The 20,854-nt window shown below is 34.7% G+C and overlaps 1 protein-coding gene across 12 annotated transcripts in view; it reads left to right on the forward strand.

Annotated features, from left to right (window-relative positions):
* LARP4 (La ribonucleoprotein 4) overlaps positions 1-20,854 on the forward strand; it is a 66,064-nt gene that overhangs the window by 16,776 nt on the left and 28,434 nt on the right. For 8 of the 12 annotated variants that reach the window (XM_019834914.3, XM_011283925.4, XM_023257042.2 and 5 more), the window contains 7 exons: positions 3,066-3,213; positions 3,844-4,017; positions 6,558-6,633; positions 10,427-10,563; positions 13,335-13,438; positions 16,848-16,958; positions 17,825-17,878. In XM_019834914.3, coding sequence (XP_019690473.1) covers positions 3,066-3,213; positions 3,844-4,017; positions 6,558-6,633; positions 10,427-10,563; positions 13,335-13,438; positions 16,848-16,958; positions 17,825-17,878 — 804 coding nt within the window. The remainder of the gene's footprint in view (positions 1-3,065; positions 3,214-3,843; positions 4,018-6,557; positions 6,634-10,426; positions 10,564-13,334; positions 13,439-16,847; positions 16,959-17,824; positions 17,879-20,854) is intronic. The other 4 variants (XM_019834917.3, XM_011283924.4, XM_023257043.2 and 1 more) reach the window with 2 other exon arrangements.

The raw sequence follows: 20,854 nt of genomic DNA on the forward strand, positions 1-20,854 counted from the left end.
GGCTTGAACTCAAGAGCTGTGAGACCTTGACCTGAGTCAAAAGCGGACGCTCAACCGACTGAGCCACCCAGGCACCCCTAAAGAGCATATTTTAAACATAATGTTCAAAATTCCCACAAATAAAGTTCCAAGGAAAATGGGCTTACAATATAAAATCATAAAGCACGTAAGTCATAATGAGCATGGTTTAGCAGAAACAACAGATCACAAAATCAAACCCTCAAAGATTGCAGATAGTGAATTTATCAAGTTCAGACTATAAAATTAGAATAATATGCTTAAAGGAAGGAAGATACTGAAAAGATGATCAAGAAACAAAACATCAGATAGATTTGATAAAAGAACCAAAAAGAACTTCAAGAAATGAAAATTATAAAAAGAACTTATAAACTTATTGGAAAAGTTAAGTTCATTTTAGAAGTAGATGAAGAGAGAATTGATGAACTGGAAGAAATATCATAAATCGCTCAGGATGTAATTTCTTGAAAGACAAGGAAATGGAAAATAGGAAAGAGATTGATACACAGAGAGGTGGAACATAGTATGAGAAAGTACAAAATATTTTATTGGCATTCCAGGAGGAAGTAATAGAGCAGTTAGTTGGTGAAGAGGCAAAGTTTGAAGAGCTATACCTGGGAATTTTACAGAGTTGATGCATCAGATTTCAAAAGAGCACAGTGAATCCTAAGTAGATTAAATAAAGAATTTCACACTTAGACTGATGATTGTAAAACTGCAAATCACCACTGACAAAAATTGAGCAAAGAGAGATTAGGAATGATAGCTAGACTAATAGCTGGTTTCTGATCAGTAACAGTACAAAACAGAAGGCAGTGGGGATATCTTTAATAACCTGAAAGGGAATGTGTGCCTAGTAAGAATTCTTTATACAAAAAAAAAAAAAAAAAATTCTTTCTATAGCAGAGGTAGAGGGTAAAAATATTTTCAGGGAGGGGTGCCTGGGTGGCTCAATTCTGTTGGACATCTGACTTGGGCTCAGGTCATGATATTGTGGTTCATGGGTTTAAGCCCTGTGTTGGGCTCTGTGCTGGCAGCTCAGAGTCTCCAGCCTGCTTCAGATTCTGTCTCCGAAGCTCTCTGCCCCTTCTCCCTCCTGCCCCCCTCAAAAATAAACTTTTAAGAAAATATTTTCAGGGAAACCACAACTTAAAGAGTTGTACTACAAAAAAAAATTTTTTTTTCTGAATGATGTCTTTGGTGGAGAAGGAAAGAATGATGTTCAAAGATTTTCATCAGCATTTATGTAAATTTAATAAATATTGACTGGTATAAAAAATAATGGGATATTTACATATATACATACAGGCACAAGACGTGTAAAATAGTCTTTGATGTTAATGTACTAGGCACTATAACATTTATGCTCTGATTTGAAAAAATGGTTTTTAGGTTTTATATTTTTTATGATTCGAATTTAAAGTAATATTTTAATGGAATGCTTTATAAGGGGAAAAAAAAAAACCTTGATCAGATTGTGTTCCTCTCTAGCCCACATCTATGTTTATGCACTTTTTGCAGTTGTAATAATCTGTGAGTTGTAATCATTTGTTGTTAATATTAACTTCGTACTTAGTCTCTGTATGTCTTTAGTTGTATATATGATTTCTCATTTAATAGGTTATCTGTAAAAGGGAGACAGTGATGTAAGTACTAATTCCTCCAGAATTGCTTAACATGTTTGCTTTTGTTATTGTGGTGGTTATGGGTTTTTTTTCACTTCATTTTGTGAATGCATTTTTCATTTTGACATTTTCATATTTGGTCAACCCTAGGATGCACATTGTTGCACACTGTAAACTTCTCTGGCAAATGGGATACATCTTAATAGTATTTGATGTCACAGTTTTAATATACAGCAATTTTTTCTTTGATTTAGTAGTACCCCTTTAGATTTTATAAAATATGGTCGTGTATCTTTATAATATTGAATGGCTGTGCAATACTTTACCTAGAAAGTGTATCATAATTTCCCTTGTTCCTGGTTTTTTTGACTGGGTTATTTCTGTTTGTTGCCTCTTACAAATAACGCTAATAGAATATGAGTGCACCATTTTATATAGTCTTATATAGTATCCAGTAAAGAATGAGTTTGCAAATTTTATGCTAATGTGGGAATTATTTTTAAGTACTTTGCTAATCTAATAGGTGTTAAGTGGTACTTTTGTCATGAAATGTGAGATCTTGACCTGAGGCAAAATCAAGAGTCTGGCAGTTAACCAACTGAGCCACTCACAGCCCCAAGATTTTAAGTAATGTCTGCACCCAATGTGCAGGCTCAAACACACAACTTCAGGATCAAGAATTGCATGCTCTACTGACTCAGCCAGCCAGACACCCCACATTACTGTTTTTGACGTGGGAAAAATTTCTAAATGTTAGAATTGTTTAGAGTCAAAGGTCTCTATCACAGTGTAGATGGCAATAAGAATAATATACTTTGGAAAATCATTCTAGATACGTAAAATATTTGCTCTAAATACATAAAAATAAGCCAAAGATAGGTGAATAGTTTGAATAAATTTTATGACAAATGTAAGTAGATTGAGGTAAAGCAGCATTTCTGTATTAATTGTTTATAGAGATATATTTTTTATTGTATAGGTAGCTAAATTTTATACATACACATTCAAGTCCATCTACTTAAAAAGATTTATTGTCAAGTTGAGCCCAATACTTTAAAGTATTATTTAATATTTATTATTAAATTACTTAATATGATTGGGGTTTCCTTCACATTTAAGTAATAGAAAAGTCCATTAAAGAGGTGACTGTGTGGCTCAGTCGGTTAAGCATCTGACTTCGGCTCAGGTCATGATCTCATAGTTCTTGAGTTGAGCCCCGCATCGGGCTCTGTGCTGACAGCTCAGAGCCTGGAGCCTGCTTCAGATTCTGTGTCTCCCTGTCTCTCTGCCCCTCCCCTACTCACACTCTTGTCTTTCTCTCTCTCAAAAATAAAGATTAAAAATAGACAAGTCCATTATCTAAAATTGTAATTTTAATACACTGACTTTTAAAATTTACAAATAGATCTTTTGATTATTTAGCAGGTAACATCTAAAGGAACCGGTTTAAATCCTAATGCCAAAGTATGGCAAGAAATTCCTTCTGGAAATACTGATGCCACTCCAGTAACTCATGGAACTGAAAGCTCTTGGCATGAAACAGCAGCAACATCAGGGTCTCATCCTGAGGGTAAGTCCTAAATATTTCATCAGAACAAATCATATTTTGGTTAAATATATGGTCAAACCAGTTTATAGAACTTTGGGGTACATCTTTTGATTATTTGATTAAATATATTTATAAATGTTTAATAGGCAGTTTGTACACAGTTCTTATTTTTAGTATGAATGGGTTATCACTAGTTTCAAATAGTAGCTGTGTCTTTGGGTCTAGCATTTAACCCACTTATAATATGGTATTTATAAATTAATTTTGATATACCATCATTGGCAATGCTATTTACTCACTGTTTGACCTTGGGTAAATGACTTCTCTGTGCTTGTTTCCTTCATCTGTAAAACAGTAATAATAATTACTTTTGGCATAGGATTTTCTGAGAATTAAATGAATTAAGTACATGTAGCTCTCTGATACATAAATAGTGCTATATGAGTTTAAACTACTGTTAATCATTTTAGCTTATCCATAAGGGTCAAAACTTATCTCCCTTGGGAAGAGAATTCTTACTAAAACCATGCGGACATTGCCCAACTGGTAGAATTCTTTAAAATCTTACTATAAAAGACATAGTGCCCAGAGTTCCTAAAGATAGGATTTATTGAATTTCTATTTACTGTCATTATATATTTTTTAATACAGGTAATACAGAGCTTTCAGATGATATGTGTAAGGAATACGAAGTAATGTATTCATCTTGTGAAACCACCAGAAATACTATAGGCATTGAAGAATCAACTGATGGAATGATTTTAGGGCCAGAAGATCTGAGTTACCAAATATATGACGTTCCTGGTAAACTTTATGCTTGTATTGGTAAAATGAGCATTTGGTAAACTAGTGTTTTTTCCCCTTACAGTTTCTTTATTATTGTTCTAATAAACCTATGGCATGGATCAATCTGCTTTATTTGAAAAGAACTGTATGTTAATAAAATGTTAGATGATTTTTATAAATACTGTTTTCAAAAGGGCAAACATGAAGATTGTAATTTATTTATTTTTTAAAGTTTGTTTTTTTGAGGAGAGAGAGACAGAGCATGAACTGGGGAGGGGCAGAGAGAGAGGGAGACACGATCAGAAGCAAGCTCCAGGCTCTGAGCTGTCAGCGCAGAGTCCGAAGTGAAGCTTGAACTCAGAAGCCGTGAGATCATGACCTGAGGGGAAGTCACGCTTAAGCAGCTGAGCCACCCAGGTGTCCTGAAAATTGTAATTCAAAAGAATGTTTAGAGAAAAGATCCTGTTTAGGAGAGTGTGAAATTAAAGATAAAAGGGAAAAATAGTCAATATAGTGAAAATAGACCTCAATTATAATTTTTCAGAGTCCCAAGTTTCTTGATCTATTAGTTGGGATCAGTGCAAGTTCTGTCAATTTTCCCATTACTTCTGTCAGTGTGAAATGCATTTATAGATGTGAAATTGCAGGGATTAATTTTGAGAAAATCACAGTATTAAAAACATGGTTCTTCTGCAATTCAACTTGTGAAACATATTTTTTCACATTTATAAAACTAGCATGGGTTAGTAGTTGCCTAAATTTAAAATGGATGAGATTTAAAAGAAACTAAAAATGGACCATAGACCCCAACTACCTAACTTAATTTTTCTGACTTAAAGGATCTCTTTGGAAAATACATGTAATAGGGAATACTCTCTTCTATTGCTGCTTAGTTCTTTGACTTCAGTCAAGGTGTACAAACCTTTGTCCTCAATTTCCTTATTTATTGTAAACATTTGGACTAGATTTCTAAGTTTTGTCAGCTTGTAAGTTGATTCCTGAACTAGCATGGGTGGTATTTCCATATAATAATTTAAGGTGGTAGGTTCTCCTCCCTACTTGTGGTCATAATATACTTAACCACTGGGTACTTTAAACATAGAGTTGGTTTAAGTAATGTGGCAACCAGTTGGTATTTTAATAAGTTTGCTGTAATGACATTGAAAAGTTAAACGAAGTTCTTGCTTATTTAGCACACTTGGGTGGTTGGATTTTGTATTAGAAAGATTGCATATACATGGAAATAGAATGCTTTTTTTTTTTAAATTTTTTTAATGTCTTATTTACTTTTGCGAGAGAGACAGAGTATGAGCAGGGGAGGAGCAGAGAGAGAGGGAGAGAGAGAATCCCAAGCAGGCCTCAGGCTTTCATTGTGGAGCCCGATGTGGGGCTCGAAATAAGGAACTGTGATATCACGACCTGAGCAGAGATGAAGTGTCGGACGCTTAACTGACTGAGCCACCCAAGTGCCCCTTATATTCATCTTTAATGACGTTAATCTAATATCTAATACTACTTTGAATTTTGAGTAATAAGACAAGGTAGTGGTAAAATCATGCACAGAATTTATTTATCTTTATGCACATTCTGTTGTCTATACATTTATTATTTATTTTAATTTTTTTTTTTTTCAACGTTTATTTATTTTTGGGACAGAGGAGACAGAGCATGAACAGGGGAGGGGCAGAGAGAGAGGGAGACACAGAATCGGAAACAGGCTCCAGGCTCCGAGCCATCAGCCCAGAGCCTGACGCGGGGCTCGAACTCACAGACCGCGAGATCGTGACCTGGCTGAAGTCGGACGCTTAACCGACTGCGCCACCCAGGCGCCCCATGTTGTCTATACATTTAAAGGAAATTAGCCTAATCACTAATGCTTTTTAAGAAGAGGACAAATTACATGCTTTGAGTGTGTAATGTTTTGTGTAAGATTCTAATGAAAGAGTGATGGTTTTCCAGGCTTGAGTCCTGGAGGGGAAAGAAAAGTCTTGTTCTGGGTTTAAATAATATAATCATAGAAGGCTGTTAGAGAGTTGATCTGAAACTTTGGCTGTTTGAGTGTTTTAAATATTCCTAGGAAGGTAAAGTGCTCTAAAATTAAGGAATGAAAAGAAAAGAGTATTAAGAGAAGTTTAAGAAGTATAAATAACATCAGATTTAGTATCAATAATACAGATGTGGAGAAATATATACATATATCCCAATTTATTTATCTAGTTCCTTCAAATTTAGATTACTGTTACTTTTGTTCTTTGAACTTTCATTAAAGGAATAAGTAGTTATCACATTTTAAAAGTATTTAGGGTAGTATTTTACAGAAAGCCAAGTATTTTTAGTATTCATGGTGCTTTGTTCATTTCTTGATAAAATAATTTTTAAACTGATCTGAAATTTATCTAAAGAAAGAATAGATAGGTGGAAAGAAATTAGACTTTGTGCTAACTGAATTTTAAAAATAAGTTTTGTCATGAATTTTAATTTGTACATACTTTGTGACTTATTCTGAGTACAACAATTTGTAATATTTACCACCTACGGTAATTTGATATTAACTTTTTTCCTCTGTTTTCTACCTTCAGGAGAAAGCAGTTCAGCAATTTCTACAGAAGACCTAAAAGAATGTCTGAAGAAACAATTAGAATTCTGTTTCTCCCGGTACAGTATTCATTTTTTTTTTAATTGATATTTCTCACTTTTTGCGTTGTTCGGTTAGTAGATGTTAAATACCCATGAAATAGAGTGGAAGAATGGTGGTTTTAATTCCCTTCAGTGATGTATTTTGGTATTATTCTTTAATATATTTCTTAACTAGGTTTAAAGATGTAATCTCTAATTGGATATGCAAAAAGGATCTAGTCTTAGTAGGAAGGTAATTAAATTACTGGATTGGATTACTTTTGGATAGGATATTAGGATATGTTCCTATGAACATATTCAGGTTTAGGGTTCTCAAAACAGTGGGTTATCTCTTTATTTATTTATTTTATTTTATTTTTTTTCAACGTTTATTTATTTTTGGGACAGAGAGAGACAGAGCATGAATGGGGGAGGGGCAGAGAGAGAGGGAGACACAGAATCGGAAACAGGCTCCAGGCTCTGAGCCATCAGCCCAGAGCCTGACGCGGGGCTCGAACTCACGGACCGCGAGATCGTGACCTGGCTGAAGTCGGACGCTTAACCGACTGCGCCACCCAGGCGCCCCTCTTAATTTATATTTTTTAGTAGTTGGCTCTTGTAACCTTTGATCATAGAGTTACTCATAGAGTTACCAGTACCTTCTATTAGATAAGGAGTTCTTTCAGGCAGACGTTTCAAGATGTCTTATTTACAGATAATTATGTAGGTATATCTACAGCTTAGATGTCATAAAACTTTAGTATGTAAAACTGCCCCTTTCAAAATAAACAGAGAAGTTTGGATATGCATGCAAATGTAATGTTTTCTATTTATCCTGTATATCATGAGAGGTAGGACCAAGTAAACCAGTTTTTCAAGCTAGAAACCTGGATTTTATCATAGACTTTTTTATATTCTTGACTCACGTTTAATTGATTCTTTATCCTAAATAGCTCCTTTCTTTTCCCCTCCTTTTTATTCTTTGCCTTTATAGTCTAGTACAGGATAAGAGAATAAAAGCAAGAGCCTTCTGTCTTTTCTCTAGTCATTTGTGCTTACAATTCATTTTCTGTAATATACTTGTTATTTATTTATTTATTTATTTATTTGTTTATTTATTTTACATTTATTTGTTTTTTGAGAGACATAGAGAGACAGAGCACAAGTTGGGGAGGGGCAGAGGAAGAAGGAGACATAGAATCTAAAGCCGGCTCCAGGCTCTGAGCTGTCAACACAGAGCCCAACAAGGGGCTCGAACTCACAAACTGTGAGATCGTGACCTGAGCCGAAGTCGGATGCTTAACCGACTGAGCCACCCAGGTGCCCCTGTAATAGTTATTTAAACATCTTCGCCTACTAACTGGATAGTGTGTATCTGCTTATATTTCTGAGTTTTTCTCATGTTTCCCTGTCATAATTTCCTGCCTTTTTGCATGTCTTATAAATTTTGATTATATACTGGACATTACATATTAAAAAAGCTAGGAGTTGTAAGTCATGTAATTTTCCCCTCTAGACAAGACTTGAGTTTTTCTTCAGGTAGGCAGAAGCAGATTGATAGCTTCAATCCAGTCAGAAGTTGAGCTAGGTTAGTGCTGAGCAGCCACTTTTTTTTTTTTTTTTTAAATATATTGCACAAGCAGAAGAGGGACAGAGAGAGAGGGGCAGAGAATCCCAAGCAAGCTCCACCTTGTCAGCACACAGTGCACTGTGGGGCTCCATCTCGACGACCATGAGATCTTGATCTGAGCTGAAATCAAGAGTCAGATGTCCAGCTGACACCCAGGTGTCTCTCAGCCACTTTAATTAGACTCCGTCTACCTCTGATTTATCTCTGTTCCTTAGGCATGACCTTTTCAGCCTTTTGATTCAGAAGTTGTCCTTTTCCTGTTACCTTCAGTCCTAAAACACCAAGGAATATTCAGTCTGTTCTTGAGAGGTTTGAGATTAGCTCTTTAGTCTCTTATCCCGTAAGCTTCCAAACCTGGCAAATGTCTTATGGGGGAGACCTGTCTTGTTTGATGCAAGTTTCCTCCTTCCACTGGAACTTGCACAAAACCACAGAGATATTACAGTGCCTTTTCAGCCGGGCTCCCAGTCTCCCATCTTCCTCCTTAGAACTCGAAAACATCATATGGAGGGAAATCTGCTGCATGTTAGGAGCTCCTTTAGTTTCCAATTCATAGTGCCAGTCCTGTGCAACTGCCTAAAGCTCTGCTGGTTTCCCCCGGTCCCAGATCTGCAAATTCCCTCAGGAACGAAAGAATATCTTTCTGGAATATCATTTGTCATTGTAGCTTCTCTCTTTTATCTCCAAAAGCATGGTTTTATAATTTAGCTAGTCTTTTTTAGTTGTTGCAGTAGGAGCTCTGGCTTGGCATGATCTACCACGTCCTACTCAGAACTCTGATACCTTTGAAACCAGCTGTGCGATTGACATTTGTAGCTCAGCAGAATTGTTATTAATACATATTGGGTATTACTCATGAGTAGTCAAATCATATATGGGATTTATATCTATTAATTTGACTTTTGGCAAGATAGAGTTTCTTTAAGAGTTTGACACAAGATTTATTAAGAACAGACATGCTGAAGTTCAGAATTGATTTAGGATACAACGTCTTAGTTGTATAAATATTCTGTTTATAGTTGTCTTATTTTTCAGTTCTTAAAGAATATCTTGATGAAGGTGCTATTACTGTGTTTCTCCTTTTATGCTAAAGTGAGTTTAACCTTTACTGATATCTTTTCTATTCTTTTTTGCCCCCCAAATAACCTGTTAACCAGTAGTAGTAATTACTACTTTATTTTAATAAAACTTGAAGATAAAGGCGTTTGATCCTACTCTTTGCCAGGCAGTAGAGCATTGAAATACATTTTGGGAGCACCTGGCTGGTGATCAGTAGACATGTGACTCTTGATCTTGGGTTGTGAGTTCTAGCCCTGTATTGGGTGTAGAGGTTGCTTAAAAATAAAATCTTTAAAAAAAAAAAAAAAACAACATTTTGAATGACAGAGATCCTTCATGGAACCTGTATTCTGGCTGGAAGAGACAAACATAATAAACCATAATAAATAAACAGCTTAGAAGTTTGTTAAGTGATAAGTGCTATGGAAGAAAATTAGAGCACTGTAAGTAAGGGAAGGGGAATCGAGTGCTTGGATGATTTCTGTTTTAAATAGGGTCATTGAGAAAAGGTGGCTTTTAAGTAGAGACTTCTATCTATTTATAACCAAACTACTTCAAAGATCTGATGTGAAGAAGACAGCATGAGTTTGATTTTATTTCATTTTGTTACATAAGGTTTTATGTCTAAGATAGGAGTGTTTATATCTTTTTAAATGTATTTTAAAGAATCTTTTAAATGTTTTAGTTTTAAATTTATTACTGAAATTTAAATTAAAAAATCAAACATAAAAATGGAAACATTTAGAAATTTTAAATCCTTTACAGTCCAACCCATGGTTGAAGCTATAATTTTTCTCATATGAATATTCTAACATCAGTGATAAAGTGTTTATAAGATGGAACTACACTGTATGTAATATTTTGTAATATACTTTTCAATTTAATATTAAGCCTCTTTCCATATCAATATAATTCTATAAAGTTCAAAACTTTTTCAGAACTATTGGCCTGATGTATTTGGGGATTCAGAAACTTTCTGGAAGCTGTTAGAGTATCCTGTTGTATATTATGTGTTTTTATAGTTCACTGTATTGTTTCTGATGGCATGATTTTGTTTTCCTAGACAAAGTGACAAAAATGAATAAGGCACCTCTTCAGGTGCCTTTTAAGAATTGTTTTATAGGACTCTTCTGTTTCTTTCAGAGAAAATTTATCAAAGGATCTTTACCTGATATCTCAAATGGACAGTGATCAGTTCATCCCAATTTGGACAGTTGCCAACATGGAAGAAATAAAAAAGCTGACCACAGACCCTGATCTAATTCTTGAAGTGCTGAGATGTATGTAAATCATACCTTTTAGCTTAATTTTTAAAGTCAAAAGGCTGAATATTCTTTTGATTTCTGGTTATGCAGGGTTTTTTGGTTTTGTGTTTGTTTGCCATTTATTTACTTACTTTATTTATTTTAATGTTTGTTTATTTTTGAGATAAAAAGTGTATAAGCCGGGGAAAGGCACAGAGAGAGGGAGACAAAGAATCCCAAGCAGGCTCCACACCGTCAGTGCAGAGGCCGACATGGGGCTCAAATTCATGAACTATTCTTTTTTTTCTAATGTTTTTTATTTTATTTTTTTGACAGAAAGTGAGAGAGTGGGGAGGGGCTGAGAGAGAGGGAGACACAGAATCTGAAGCAGGCTCCAGGCTCTGAGCTGTCTGCACAGAGCCTGATGTGGCTTAAACCCACAAACCACGAGATCATGACCTGAGCCGAAGTCAGACCCTTAGCCAAATGAGTCACCCAGATGCCCCTCAAACTCAAACTGTGAGATCATGACCTGAGCCAAAACCAAGATTTGGACACTTAACCGACTGAGCCACCAAGGCGCCCATTTGCCATTTATTTTTATTTATTTATTTTTTTTTTTAAATTTTTTTTTAACATTTATTTATTTTCTGGGACAGAGAGAGACAGAGCATGAACGGGGGAGGGGCAGAGAGAGAGGGAGACACAGAATCGGAAACAGGCTCCAGGCTCCGAGCCATCAGCCCAGAGCCTGACGCGGGGCTCGAACTCACGGACCGCGAGATCGTGACCTGGCTGAAGTCGGACGCTTAACCGACTGCGCCACCCAGGCGCCCCTATTTTTATTTTTTTTAATTGTAATTGACATACAATGTTATATTAGTTTCAGGTAGACAGCATCATGATTTGACAATTCCATACAGTAAACTCTGCTCATCAGGCAGGGAATTGTTAACTCTTTATTTTTTGTTATTCTGTTCCAATAATTTATTTTTACTGACTTGGTATTTAGCTTCTATATCATTTCTATACCTTGGTTGTTTGTCTTAATACCCACTTACACGTTGGTTTGCGAGCATAATTCATTCCAGAACCATGTTTGTAATCCAAAGCACTTGTATATAAAAGCGAATTTCAAGAACTATTGCCTCAGTTGTGATCATGTGACATTTGGCGTCACGTACTACTTGTATTGCAAGGCGTTGCTTGTTTATCAAGTTAAAATTTATTAGAAATGTTTACTCGCCTTGTGGAACACTTGCAGAACAAGTTACTTGCAATCCAAGGTTTTCTATGTAAGCAATTATATCTCACTTTTCTGGGCTATCAGAAAGTTATTTGTATCATTGTCACACCTTCTAAACAATCTGTTTCAAACTTTTGAACCCAAGTAGTACATTTTACATTAGACCCCAGTACACACACCACATACTCATACGCAACTGAAATGTTAATTATGCAGATTAATACTAAATGCTTGTAGTTAACCCCTTTTTTTTCCTAAATTGATTTCACAGGCTGTTAAAAGAATTGCTAAACTAAAGTAAAAATTATAGTTTGATAAATAGTACTCTAAAGTTTAATAAAGAATTTCAGGTTCTAAGCATTTTTATTTTTACTTATTTTTAATTTTTTTTTAACATTTATTTATTATTGAGAGACACGGAGCATGAGCAGGGGAGGGGTAGAGAGAGGGGGAGACACAGAATCTGAAGCAGGCTCCAGGCTCTGAGCTGTCAATACAGAGCTCGACTCAGGGCTTGAACTCACAAACTGTGAGATCATGACCTGAGCCGAAGTCGGTCGCCTAACCAACTGAGCCACACAGGCGCCCCTGGTTATAAGCATTTTTGATAGTGTTTGTGTCTTCTATCAGTGTTTCTTGGTAACCTCTCTTACCAAAGTTTTAACTAGCCTGAATAAAGGCAAGTCTTTACTTTTATATGAAATATATTGTTAAAAAACGTTTAAAAGTTAAATATGCCAAGTCCAATAGTAGACTTATATCGGAATAGAAGATTTCCATTCTCAGAGGGCTAAATACATTTATGAAATCTCTGATTGGTTTGTGCAATGGTTTCTTAAGATGAGCCAGTCTTCTCATCCGAAGAAAGTCAGCTAAGAGACCAGCAGAATCCTCCACCTCTAAGGGAACCTAGTACTTCCACCCAACACTTCTTCCCTGTTCTGTTTTATACTGACTGCTTACCTGTTCAGAGAAATATGGCATATTATCTCTCTGAAGAGACTACAAATAAAAGTTTGGGCTATGTGGTATTATCTTCATTAAATATTTCCTCAAAATCAGCATCTAAGAGATGGCTTCTAAGTGTCTGTAATAGTATGTAAGAATAAATATGTTAACATCAACGAAAAGTTAGAATTATTTGAATATAATTCTTGGTTTAAGTGCTTCTTAGATTTTAAGAAGAATTTCTTCACATCAGAATGCAGTACTATAATCTGATTACAAGAGTGGAATGCAAATACACTGATTTCATTATCTCCAGAAGTACAGAATTTGGTAACTGTACACAGGGTAATTACCGTGTAGATATGTATTGTATGCTCCTGAAAGTTTTTCAACCCCAATGTAGTGCCAAGACACAAAGTAGGTACTCTGTATTTGTTGAAAGAATAACACTTGACAGTGTTTTTTGTAATCTTTGTTAACTGTAATCTTTGGTTCTACAACATAATTTCTTAACCTCTGCTAATTTATTCACTTGGAAATAGAAATAGTTTTTAATGACATTCTTAATATCTCTTCTTGTCATTTTTGAATGAAATATTTTTTTAAATTGCAGCTTCTCCCATGGTACAAGTTGATGAGAAGGGCGAGAAAGTGAGACCAAGTCATAAGCGTTGTATTGTGATTCTTAGAGAGATTCCTGAAACGACACCTATAGAGGTATTATTAAGCATTGTTAAAGCTAAGTGTTCTTTAACTGTTTAAAGTGGAGGAGGTAAACAAGCAAAGTATAAGTCATTGGCCTCATATCAATCACTGTGTATACGTTAAATTTTTGTTTTGTAAATTCTGAAACACTGGAAGAATGGTATATTTGCAAAGTTAAAATATAAATAGGCTCTTTTGGGAACTTGATTCATCTGAAAGAATAAATTTAGGAATGAAGAAGAAAAATAGGAGTCAAGACTAATCGGAGTAGCTAACAAACATAAAACAAAGTTGTAACTGTAAAGATGGTGTAGTATAATAATAAAATAGGTACAATAATAAAATAAGTTTTGAATGAAATAGTATATACAGAAATAGAGCCTTTAACAAAATAGTAGTGTATGTATAATAACATTTATTTAATAATTAGGTTTTACCACGTGCTGTGCAGTGTACTTTATGGTTACTTAAAGCCTAAGGTTTTGTTATCTCTGTTTTATAGATAAAGTAACTGAGCCTTAGTATGGTGAAATAAGTTGCCTAAGGACATGTGGGCTCTTTAAATGAGTATCTGATTTGATCTCACTCTGATTTCAGAGCCCCTGTTTCAAAACCACTAAACCACAGAGCTATACACTAAATTGCCAAGTTAATAAGTTAGAGATGGGGAGAATTAATTAGTAACTGTTATGTGGTATTTACTGGCCATTTAAAACAGTTTTAGATTCTTGCCACCTAACAAATTTCACATATTAGTGAAATATTAATCTTTTTGCCCAGAGTCATTCCATTCACTATTAACTCTCCAGAATGAAGACTTCCTAAATTTAGAAACAGTGAAATTAGAAAAGAAACTGTCACTAGATAGAACTTCTATTTGAAAGTATGAACTATATGTCAAAAATAACAAATTGAAAGGAAAATTGCAGAATGGGAAGAATATTTGCATTATTTAGAAACAATGTAGAATATATGAGCCTGTACTCTAGAGCCAAGCTGCCTGGATTTGAGGCAGCTTGGCTCTAGAGCACAGGCTCATATATTTCAGCTTTTTACTTGCTAACTCTATGACCTTGGATTGTTGTGAGAATTGGGTTAGTATATAGAGAGCTCAGAGCAGTACTTGGCATGCGCAACAAATCTAAGATTAGCCATTATTATCATTTTTTATAGTTACTGTAATTTATATTCTGAATACATAAATCACACATACAAAAAATAGTAAAAGGAAAAAGGCAGTGACGTAATATTCATTAAAAAAAAAGAAAGAAAGTGAAGATGACTAAAATAGAGAAAGTCAGCCTGGTCAATAATCATGAAAATTCAGATTAAAATGAGGGATTTGGGGTGGTGACCTTAAAGGTTCCTGTCAGGCAGAACAAATTTTTTTTTTTTTTTTTTTTTTTGCGCTACTTGTGACCCAGACTGCTGTTTTTATACTTGGGAAAGTAAATCTATGAACTTAACTTTTCCTAAAGAATAATAAAGGCTGGAAATAAAGAAATTTTATTGATATTTAAATAAACAAATCAATTTTTTATGCATTGAAGGGGATTAGAAATATTTGGAGATTATGAATTTTGAAGATAGACATCAGTGGGTGGCAGTCTAAGAGTTCCATAGGCAGTTTTACAAAAATGTAAATTATGGACTGGATGAGAATTTTACTAACTGAACCTGGTAGTATTTCACCGCTTTCACAAATGTCACAAAACTCAGTTGGTTGCACACTTACTTATTTTTGAGTAGTATTGGCCCAAGAAAGTTTCATCATAAGTAGAGACTTTTTTTTTTTTAATTCAGTGTAGTAAAAATTTGAGGGAGTTAGGAGACAGGTTAGACTTCACTGTTACTATGTTTATTGTCCCATCAGCATAGTAATTACCTTTTTAAAAATTGATTTCTCATGATATGTTGTTATTTCGCAGGGCATTTTAACCTGTCCGATTCTTTCTGTTTGGGAGTTATTGGTTACTACTGAATTTCTCCTTGAACTCCAGTAGCTATTAGACCAAATGGAGTTTGGAAGCATACAAATCTGGGATTGAATTCTTCTTTATGATAATGTGTGTAGGTTAAACAGTTTGAGCTACCATTTCCTCAACTGTACAATAGAGATGATAAAAATCTTTAACACAGGGTTGTTTTCAGGATAAATCTGTGTCTTACTGAGCATGGTATTTCAGTAGATGTTCCCTTTCCCTCTATAACTCAAGAGTTACTTAATGTTGACTTCCAGTTGTTTTCTTTCTTTTCTTTTTATAAACTTCTTTCAAGCTGTTAATTGTTAACACAGTTCTGAGTTTTGGTAATCATCTTTTTTGAAATCCATATATTTGTTTTAGTTTTCAGTCACTGAAATTTCAGATTCAGTTAAGGAAAGGTGAAGATATCTTTGCACAGAGTTCATGTCTGTGACTGATACAGATAGAGCATCTGGATTTAATTGAGAATGCATGAAAATAAACACTGAGCACCTAGAAAATGTTAATGGAGGATATACTTTTTTTTTTTTTAAATGGAAGTCTAGAGAGATTTTACTGTTAGGGAAAGTTTAGCTTGCCACTAAGAGTAAAATGCTTGTTTTGCTTAGATTATTTTTATTTTTTAATTTAAATCCAGGTTAGTTAACATATTCTCTAACAATGGTTTGAGTAGAATTTAGTGATTCATCGCTTATATAAACACCCAGTGCTCATTCCGACAAGTACCCTCCTTAATGCCCATCCCCTGTTTAGCCCATCCCCCCACCCAACACCTCTCCAGCAACCCCCAGTTCTTTGTATTTAAGAGTCTCTTATAGTTTGCCTTCTCTGTTTTTATCTTATTTTTTCTTCCCTCCCCCTATGTTCATCTGTTTTGTTTCTTAAACTTCACGTACAAACGAAATCATATACTTGTCTTTCTCTGACTGATTTTACCTAGCATAATACATTCTAGTTCCATCCACGTTGTTGCATATGGCAAGATTTTACTCTTTTTGGTAACCAAGTAATATTCCATTGTATATATTTACCACATCTTTATTCATTCGTCAGTGGGTGGACATTTGGGCTCTCTCCATAATTTGGCTATTGTTGATAGTGCCGCTGTAAACATTGAAGTGCATGTGTTCCTTCGAATGAGCATTTTTGTATCCTTTGGATAAATAGTGCAGTTTCTGGGTAGGGTATCTATATTTTTAGTTTTTTGTGGCAGTTTTGCTGATTTTAAGGTAAGATTCTATCTCTAAATCATATACAGAATGTATGCTTTAAGTGTGCATATTTTTGTGTCAGAAGATAATCTACTCTCAGTGAAAGAATGGGCAGAAGGCATGACAGTTAATAAAAAGAAACAGAAAGGACCAGAAGACATGAAGGGGAAAAAATGACTATTGTTGATGTACTTTTTAGAGTTAACTGAAGTTTTTCTTTTTTAGGAAGTTAAAGCCTTGTTCAAAAATGAAAACTGCCCCAAGGTGATAAGCTGTGAGTTTGCACACAATAGCAACTGGTATATCACTTTCCAGTCAGATACCGATGCACAACAGGTAAGAAGAAAACTTTTCTTCTGATTTGAAGTCCTGGTGGTAAAAGAAGTAGTAGTATGTTTTAATTGAGAAAATATGTGCTCACAGTAATATTTGTAAAGGCTATTAAGTACCTTGTTCACCTTTGTGGTTGTGCTTATTAATTGGTTTCCTTTTTGATCATTTTCCTAAAGCTTTTTCAATTTAAGAGCAGTTTGTTTCCTATCAAAAAGATTAACACACAATTTTAAAATTAACATGGGGATTGGGAACCATGTACTCAGTAGTTCCAGTGTGTACATACTAGGCCAGTAAATCTGCAACTTCCATTATGATTCTTGAAACTTTGACATTAATGATACTGCTCTTACTTGTCGTGTCCAACTTAAAGGGAAGTACTATTCCACTGAAACAAACCAAAAATATATCTGATAACATTTTAAAACCACTCACTGATTGATTGAGTTTTAAGTAAACACTACACCCAGCTTGGGGTTCCAGCTCATGTTAGATCAAGAGTTGCATGCACCACCAACTGAGCCAGCCAGACGCCCCACTGACTTTTTCTTTTTTTAAAATTCTTCATCTTATAAGGCTGTCTGAACCATTTTTAAATGTGTATGTAGTGGTATTTTGGATCTATTTTGAACGTTGTGCTTTTTTTTTTTTTTTGTAGTAATCCATAGTAGCCAATCTACAGTAAATGTGAATGTTAGCTGATGTGTTAATTATTTTTTTCATTCCTTATCACCTGGATAATGAAATTGACTTTAGAATTTTTTGTTTATTTTGGAGATAGTTGCTAGTACCATACTTTTGATAGAATAAAGATGGCTTTAAGAAAATGTTTGAATACTAATGAGAGTTCCTTTCTGCTTTGTTAACAGGCTTTTAAATACTTAAGAGAAGAAGTTAAAACATTTCAGGGCAAGCCAATCATGGTAAGAAACATTTTGTAAATAGAGGCTCGTGTAAAGCCAAAAAGTTTTTGTTGCTTGTCTGAGAATTTAAAAAACACAGATGGATGTTTTATTAAACCTGCAATGATTTTAAAGAAATTTCTGTCTCCTATGATGTGCTAGAAAATTAGTTGATAGGATAGCAATTCTTTCCAAAGATGTAACTTCAGACAGCATGAAGTTTTAGTTAGATGCTGATTGCTAACGTGGCAGATCATCTCAACTCTCAAAATGAGAAGCAGGAATGATTTTTTAGTAAAGATGGAAAACATTCTCAATACTGTCATCCTCATCTCAAAATTAACTGCATCACCACATTAACATTTGTCCTTGGGATCTGTCATTGATGGCACTTGTCCACTGTCTTTACAGGTCTAATCTTTTCTCAGATCCCATGAAATCTACCTTCAAAACTTCTTTCAATCATTACTGCCATTGTTTAGGCTTGAAACACTGTTTAGCCTTTTAAATGTTATGCCTTCAGCTTTCCCCCTACTTTTCCATTCTCCAGTTGCTACTATAGCTACCATCTAAAACAGAATCCTAAGCATGCCCTTACTTTGAGATGGTACTCATTCTCTATGTAATATTCTTATTATTATTTGTGATTGCAGTACATTGTCTTTAACTCTTAGTGAGCTCTTAATGTGTATCAGTTTCTGTTCTAAGCACTTTATTTGTATAGAGTCATTTAATTCTTACAAGAACTTAATGAGGCAGGTACTCTTGTTTTCTCCATTTTATGGCAAGGAAAAGTGAGGTGTGAGAAGTTACCTACCCAGTTTCACACACCTGGTAAGTGGAAGAACCAGGATGAGAGAGGCTTACATTTATTAAGAGATTATATGTCAGGCACTGTTCTAAGGACTTATTTAAATCTCATTATTGGTGTGTGGTAGCTAGTATTACTACTTTCCATATTAGAGATAAAGATGTCTGCTATTTGTCATTCTGTTTCCTCTGCTTCTCCCTGTTATCTTCCTTTCCTACTTGAGGCTATAGAGATACTCTTCTAGGTCTTCTAATAGCTTTAAAGTTTTATATGTCAGATTTAGGTCTAATACATCTGGAATTAATTTGATGTACAGGATACAATAGGAATTTAATTTTTTTCCATGCATGGAAAGGCAGTTGTCTCAACATATATTTGTTCAGTGGTCTTTTCCTTCCACAACTTGTGTGTAATGTTGAATCTATCAGCTCTGCTTTACATTGTCTATTCTATTAGTCTTTTCTTTATTGAACCAACATCACTGTTTTAATTACTATAGTTTTAGAATATCCTTATGCCCTTATGCAAAGCCTCCCTTATTCATTATTATTTTTTTTTTTAAGATTGTCTTGGTTACTCTTAAAGCCTTAGTTTTCCATATGAATTTTAGAGTGTTTGACTAATACTAATAACCAACCAAAGAAAAACTATATTGGAATTAATGGGATTGTGTTTCATTTACTGGGAACAGTTGGCAGTTTTACCCTGCAGTATTCAATATTGTGGTAACATTATTATGATACATTTTTCTGTTAACTCAGGTCTGTTGTATTTTGTAATTACTTAAAGTAATTTTTGTTGCTTTCCCCCTCTCCATGGTATCTTAGTGACTTTTTTTAAAATGTCACTGCCTGGAGCGCTTGAGTGGCTTAGTCAGTTAAACGTCCAGCTTTTGATTTCAGCTCAGGTCATGATCTAAAGGTTGGTGGGTTTGAGCTCTGCACTGACAGCACGGAGCCTGCTTCGGATTCTGTCTCTTCTTCTCTCTCTCTGCCCCTTCCCTGCTCAGCCTTGCATGCTCACTCGCTCACTCTCTCTCAAAGTAAACTTAAAAAAAAATTTTTTTTTAATGTTACTGTCTGCAGGAAACTTGCTGAATTCCTTTATCATATCTAATGGAGATTATGTGTCTGAGAGAGGATATCATCTACAAATAATCACTATTTTGATTATTCCTTATACCTCTCATTTCTTTCTTTCTTATTTATTTATTTATTTATTTATTTATTTATTTATTTATTTATTTATTTATTTAACATTTATTTATTGTTGAGTGACAGAGATAGAGCACGAGCAGGGCAGGGGCAGAGAGAGAGGGAGACAAAACAATCCGAAGTAGGCTCCAGGCTCTGAGCTGTCCGCACAGAGCCCAACATGGGGTTCAAACTCCCGAACCGTGAGATCATGACCTGAGCATCAGTCGGATGCCTAACTGACTGAGCCACCCAGGCGCCCCTATACCTCCCGTTTCTTACAGCTGATTACATTTTCTGAGATCTTAGATATAGTGTTAAAATTATATATAAGTAGTAATATTTATCTGCTGTTTTGGGTTTTGTCTATAGTTCCTTTAATTAGTCATCACATAGCATATATAGCCTAGTTCCTGCTAGGAGATTCGCATTAATTTTTGTAGCATTCATTAAAACCAAATGACCTGGCACCCAGAAAGACAGGTGCAGGAGCCAGAAATCCTATATTCCAACCCTTGATGCTGCTTTCAGCCACATACTCTTTGATCTTAGGCATGTCAAGTTACCTCTAAGGTCCTGGTTTGTTTCTTTGAAGTGTACATGGTTTTCATTTTGGAAATCCTGTGATTCGTAAGCAGTGATCTTGGAGGACAAAGGGATTAAGGGAAGAATGTTTGTCCACCTTTGATAATTTCATTAGGAGGCAGTGTTTCATCCTGTTTTAATTGACTTTAAGACAGAATATTAAGTTTTATCTGGGTTTCATAAAGATGATATATATATATTATAGAATGTCATATGGAATATATGTTTATATGTTCATTTTCTATATGTTTTTCAGAATTTAAAGAGTAAAAATACTTGCATAAGAAAGTCAAACAATATTAAATAATTAATGATTGATTGATTAATTAATTAATTCAAATTCTCTTTACCAGATTCTTCTAGTTGTTTCCCCCAGAGGTGATAAGAGTTTTTTTCTGTGTCCATCTA

The sequence above is a fragment of the Felis catus genome, chromosome B4 (assembly GCF_018350175.1).
Source record: "Felis catus isolate Fca126 chromosome B4, F.catus_Fca126_mat1.0, whole genome shotgun sequence".
In the NCBI taxonomy this organism is placed as follows: Eukaryota; Metazoa; Chordata; class Mammalia; order Carnivora; family Felidae; genus Felis; species Felis catus.